Source organism: Hippocampus comes, unplaced genomic scaffold, assembly GCF_001891065.2.
Source record: "Hippocampus comes isolate QL1 unplaced genomic scaffold, H_comes_QL1_v1.1 scaffold174, whole genome shotgun sequence".
Taxonomy (NCBI): domain Eukaryota; kingdom Metazoa; phylum Chordata; class Actinopteri; order Syngnathiformes; family Syngnathidae; genus Hippocampus; species Hippocampus comes.
This window is the reverse complement of record NW_017805983.1, coordinates 3,647,633-3,654,031: the sequence shown is the minus strand read 5'-3', so window position 1 is coordinate 3,654,031 and position 6,399 is coordinate 3,647,633. Positions and strand designations below refer to the sequence as shown.

The window sequence follows — 6,399 nt, the reverse complement described above, 5'->3', positions numbered from 1 at the left end:
AATGTGCAACTGTTTGCAAGTTCTAAAAAAATGCTGTACTGGATAATTTAAATGGCACGTTTTTAATCTAATGCTGGTTGTTTTTTTTTTTTTGCCAGAATGTGATACAAGGCAACACTTTTCACAGCTATGTTCTTATGTCCTTTAATGAAATTGAACACACGTGTAAATGCGCTTGGAAAAATACACCATTGTACAAAGACAATCAACACAAAGCACACAAGATTGAAAAAACAGTCTGAGTAAGAAAATATCATCTCTCCGACTTCAGTTATGTGCGCTCTCTCTTTTGGAGACTAGAAAAAAAATACACATTGCATATAACCCATTCATATATGCAGGTATTAAATGGCACAGGTGTCACAGAATCTCTTATTCAAACTATTACTATCCTTTGGCTTTATACATTTAAATGATATGAGTATGTGTGCATCAATCAGAAAATACATTCTAAATGTTATAGCAAGCTTTACAGGCAACAAAGTCACTTGTCTGTAACCCCTCCAGAGACCCGACTGGCCACGATTGATATTGTTGTACAGTGATTGGTCTTTGGACAATCCCTGATTGGATCCCCAAGAGATTTGGGACTCAGAGCTCCGCCCACCAGCACCTCCCTATATGGCCATTGTGCACAGGATGAACTGCCCAAAGAGAACACACAGGCTTTTGTAAACTGTTCCAACGCAACAACAAAAAGAATAATAAGAGCAATGACAATTATCAGAGTACCCATTGACAAAGGAAACTGGTCAAAACAAGCTGCTTAAAAATAAAATGGGTGACAGAGTATGCCAAAATAATATAGATATTTGTTGTTTTTCTTATCCATCCAGTACTGTCGAATTCAAAAACATGATTTTATGGCATTTCCAAATTACAAAGTAGAATGTAAAAGAAAGGTGCTTTATTTGTGTTGTGTTTCTAACGTCACTGGCTTAACAGCATGATGCAGACACTCGTGTGACAACCTGATCTGCAGGCTCGACCATTCTGCTTCTAATGTATTACTTTTTAAATGCAATTTTTAATGCAACTTAAAGCAAAGTAAATGTCCTCCCCCATATTCACACACACGTGCACATACATACATATGGATGGCTGTGATTAGAATTTTTAATCAGAATTAAATTACATGATTTTTAAAGTTAACTCCCAACTAATCGCAAATTTTATATCAGTTCTAATTGTACAATACAACCTTTCAAGTTTTTCAGACTTTTGTTAATTGACAAAAACGTATGTTTACCTAATACAAATATGGGTGTATATTTTCACTCATTGATACAATAATTTCATTCTAAATTATAATGTTTGTTTTTAAGTTATTAACATACCAGACAAAAAAGGAGAGCAAAACATTGAGTCACAGGTATTTTTTCTGCCACTCTGTGGCAATAGCGATTCAAGTTGGACGTTTGTGACAGGAACAGTACATTTTTCTTTTTAACTTTCGAGGCAATTCATTGGAACATGAAGGAACTCGTGGACTCCTGCCCATTTGCTTCACTGTGTGTATATATACAGCGTTTGTTTTTTCTTCATATTTATTGTTGCTAAATGGTGTTAGAGATGCCTTTATCAGTTAATAGTGATGGGGTTTTCCTAATAAAGAGGCAAAATAACACCACTGATGTTATGCAAGCTATCTTCAGGAGTTGCTGAATAACAGACATCTCACATCAAAAGAGCAAGTGATTTGGAGTCACTCCAACTGACATGCCGGGCATACAGTCAAGCTTTCAGAAGATGTCTGGGCATGCCCATACAGACCCCATTTGAGAGCAGTGGCAACCTAACTCGGTGCTAATTATGAACCAACAGCTTAGCAATGGTGTTAAATGCTGCTGGACATCGTATTTATTGCTTTTAATGCCATTTGAGATATGGGCGTCAAACTCCAGTCCACGACGGCCACAATCCTTATTTTAGATGTTTCCCTCCTCCAACACACTAGTCATCAAGTGATCAAAAGATCAAGCTTAATCTGTGAAGTGTTTTAGCGTTTCACAAGACACTTTAAAGGGCAGACGATTAGGAACCCCAGTGATTTAGAAGGCAGCATTCAGACAGATGTCAGAGGTACGGTGACTTACATCATCGTAGCCGAAGTGCACAGAGCCTTGATGCATGGTATCTCTCCTCTTAAAATGATCTGCAGTAGGAATACATGTGAATGGAAACGTGTCGAGCTTCAATTTGCTGCCTCTCATATTGCGAGTGGGGTACCTGTGAGGGCACGGAGCTTGACGCAGCAGGCCACGTAGTCGTCAAAGTAGATGCGACCGCCTTTGTTGTAGCGCTTGATGATGGCGTTTAGAGCCTGAGGACTGATGCGGTATCCTGGTTGAATAATAAAAATAATAATAAAAGAATAGAAATAAATTATGGACGGTCAATTTTAACGTGAAACAACTGGATTTGGTTCGATTGAGTGGGATTATGATGTGATTCGACACGACTCAGTTCAAGAGGGTTTGTTGCGATGTGTTTATTCTTCCCATTTTACAAAAATATGAATTAACTTGTCAGTACTGCAAATGTGGCATTACCTTCAGAGATAGCTCTCATCAATAAATGACAATTCGATATATATCTCGAAATGTCTTAAAGTGGAATGATTTGCTGCATTCGCATCTTTAAGTCTAAACTTATTTTGCCATTCAAATCATGCTTTGTTACATTCCTATTAAGTATTGTGGCTTTTGGTCGGATTCCAAAGCATCATCGGTCTCTCACCCATAGAGCTGATTGCCTGGGTCAGCTCATGGTGCTCAACAGTACCACTCCTGTCTCGGTCAAACATTGTGAAGTTCTGCTTCCAGCCGTTGAGCGCCACAAACAGCTCCTTGAACTCACTGAAGCCCATCTTGCCTGTGAAATCCCTCTGGTGATGGCGCGGTGAAGGTTCAATAGCTTCTGATGGACGCGTACAATGCCATTACCACTGCGATTCCACAAAAGGATACATCGAGCATCGCAATCATGATTCTGCACGTCTCCAGGCTAAATGCTGCAACATGAACGAAACACCATTTGTACAAACAAGCACAACTTTGCACAGTTTGAGGGTGGACGTAGGGAAGGCCACTCACGGCTGTAGGTTCCGGTGAAGCCAGACTGAGTTAAACACCTCTGCAACTCCATTGCATCCACCTCACCGTCCTGTACACACGTGATCAGACACAATTGTACATGTATCAGCTGGTTAAATGACACTGTTGAGGGAAGATTTTTTTTTTTTTGTCCAAGGGGAAAGAATTTAATACCTGGCCAGCAATGGCTGTGAAGTAACCCCACATTGGGTCATTGGCAGCTGGGGTCAAAGCGCCATATGTGCCCGGATAGCCTCCTCCATAGGGGGCATATCCACCAACCTGGGGCGGTGCGCCTCCCATTGGGCCAAGCATTGGTCCACCCATGTGATTGGGCAGTGGTCTCCCCATTGGCCCTCCAGGCATTCCTTGGGGTGGCATTGGGCTGCCATACTGAGAAAGGAAATACACTCAACTCAACATAGATTCACAAAAGCTTCGTGCTCTGTGCAAGCAAGCTGTGAAACAGTACATCGCCCATTTGTCATTTTCAGTGTGAGATCTTTGTTCATTTCCGTATATTCATGTCATCCGGGTACTTGACTAATTATAGAACAGTCTCGTCCAAGAACCGCCTTAAAAACACACTTTGCGTTGGTTGCTTTTCAACTGATCTAATCAATACTCACCAAAATAAAAGCCTCAAGAAATGAATCTGATAAAAGGTGCATAGACTGACGTGTTTGTATAACCGGATAGTGATTTCATGCGAGCTGTCAGCTCCCTCGATGTACCCGCACTGGAGAGATACAGACTTGTTAGGCTGCGACTGGCTGGCAACCAGTTCAGGGTGTACCTGCTCCAGCGCGCCCCGCGACCCTTGTGAGGATAAGCGGATCAGAAAATGGATGGATGGATGGAAGATTCGTTACGCTGGTCTGGCTGTCAGTTCAGGCACTCAAAACAAATACCTAGCGCCAGTGCCCAAACAAATATCTAGCGCCAGTGGCCAATTCTCCTTAAGTTCCTGGTGGGGTTAATGTTTTTTTTCCCCAGAAACAATGGTGGACAAACGAGCAATGAAATCACATACAAAAATAGCACCATAGAGGTCTGTGGGCTAATGTGCATTGTTGCGCCGGCTCTCATTAATGTTAAATGGCTACAATGAACGGTACTATACACTGCTGCGGCACATTTAATGAGAAATAGAGTTGCACTTGCCTATGAAACCGGCGCGACACATGCGAACCAAACTGTTGAAACCTGTTTCAACAGCAGTGCCTCCTTAGTGTTTATGTGTGTGCGTGAGAGAGTGCCAACTCGCACAGTAGTGAGCAGGCTGACTGACAGAAGAGGCCACAAAGTAGCAGTGAATCTTGATGACATTTGTAAACATACACACATGTAAATGACCATACATTGATATTGTAAAACAGCCTAGTAATATACAGTCTCGTTCACTGGCAGGACATACTTGTCAAAGACACACCCTCGGTTTACACGACATGCGCACAGTGCAACCCATTATTGTACTGTTTACACACAAGCAGCATTCCACACACGCCCCGGACATTCTGCCCAGCATTATTTTAAGTTGCATTAATTTGAGCATTTTCCCCTAAAATTGCTTTGCTAAAATGTGTGTGTGTGTGTGTGTGTGTGTGTTTACATTTATCTCATCAAATAATGTAATAATTTTTTTTTATTACAAAAATAGACATTTGGGAAATCAAATATTATTGGGTTGGTTATTAATACAATTGTAAAATGAGCATGAAAATGATTTTATTAATGAAATAAACAACTTTATTCCATCCATTTTCTGATCCGCTTGTCCTCACAATGCTGGAGCCCATCTCAGCTGTCTTCGGGCAGTACGTGGGGGACACCCTGAACTGATTGCTAGCCAATCGCATGGCACACAGAGACCACCAACCATCAAACTCACAATCACACCTAAGGACAATTTAGAGTGATCAATTAACCTAGCATGCATTTGAGCATAAGCTTCTCGTCCACTCCTCCTCTTTTTCATTATAAACAAAGCCTGGCCTTTCTGTTGTAACAATGTCAAATTCATAATGCGAACCTTCCACCCACTGTACGTCCGAACAAGAAGGAAAGGCACAAGGTTCGGTCTCTTAGCAACCAGCGGAAATATATTATTTTTTATAGAATCTTTATTCGAACAAGTTATAATACAATTCTCAATAAACAGAAAACAAAATGAACATGTTATTAATACATACACATATTACAAACATTTAAACAAAAAAGAAGCCAGGGGATTTTAAACAAAAATTTCAAATAAGGAGCATATAGCCAGAGTTTTAATAGCTTTCTTGTTTTTAGAATCCATAATAGAACTTAGGTACTGCTTTATTTCTGTTTTAAAAATTAAGAAAAGAGGTTTTAAATTACTCCATCTGGATTTGTGGATATGCAACTTGGCGAGAATAATTATTCAATTTATAATGAAGGTTTGTTTAGTATTTTTTTCCTTACTTTCGTAGAACCCAAATAGTACATTTTTCCAGTATAGCATAAAGTCAGAGTCGATACGATCAATAATAAATCTGGATACAGCTTTCCAAAATGTGTTGGTATACGGGCATTGCCAGAACAAGTGAACCATTGTTTCAGGGTACATTCCACAAAATGAACAATCAACAGAGATGTCTTTCTTGAACCTAAGAAGATAATGCTTGGTGAGATAGTATTTGTGTATCATGAACAAGTGAACCATTGTTTCAGGGTACATTCCACAAAATGAACAATCAACAGAGATGTCTTTCTTGAACCTAAGAAGATAATGCTTGGTGAGATAGTATTTGTGTATCATTTTTAAAAGAGATTTCCCTTACTTTATTAGTCAGAAGGTATTTGTATGGGAGAGACCAGATTTTTCCCCAGTGTAGATTATCAACAAAACCAGACCAGTAGGTAATAATGTGTGGGATTGTTGAAATATCTTTTTGAAACAGGGAACGTATGTTACGGTTGTTATTTCTGACTGATGTTGACGTAAAACAGGATTTGCCGATAGCAGTCATTTTGGGGTCCAGGGTTGGTGTGAAGGTTGTTTTGTCCACCCCTTTCAAGAGGGTCAAGATTTCAGAAGGAATAGCATCATCAATACACAAGGTGGAAACAGTGGGGAAGAACCACCGTTGTGAATTAATTGTCATTATGTTTTCATTCAGAAATTTTTAAAAATCCATTAAATGTCACAAAATGATCTTCACAGTGCTGCCTTCCTGTGTAACTACTGATTTTTCGAGGGAAATAAGAACTAATATGATCATCTTGAAAAGGATTTCAATGACAAACAGTGACCAACAGACGGCAGTGATCGACTTTT

At 39.8% G+C, this 6,399-nt stretch overlaps 1 protein-coding gene across 2 annotated transcripts in view; it reads right to left on the bottom strand.

Moving 5' to 3' along the window:
- Positions 1-128: 128 nt before the first annotated feature.
- Positions 129-6,399, bottom strand: part of gca (grancalcin) — a 9,201-nt gene continuing 2,930 nt past the window's right edge. The window contains exons 2-8 of one of the 2 annotated variants that reach the window (XM_019891483.1): positions 3,270-3,488; positions 3,096-3,165; positions 2,970-3,013; positions 2,740-2,887; positions 2,230-2,346; positions 2,097-2,155; positions 129-644 (exon numbers count right to left, since the gene is read on the bottom strand). In XM_019891483.1, coding sequence (XP_019747042.1) covers positions 618-644; positions 2,097-2,155; positions 2,230-2,346; positions 2,740-2,887; positions 2,970-3,013; positions 3,096-3,165; positions 3,270-3,488 — 684 coding nt within the window. In that variant the 3' untranslated portion in view covers positions 129-617. The remainder of the gene's footprint in view (positions 645-2,096; positions 2,156-2,229; positions 2,347-2,739; positions 2,888-2,969; positions 3,014-3,095; positions 3,166-3,269; positions 3,489-6,399) is intronic. The other variant, XM_019891484.1, reaches the window with a different exon arrangement.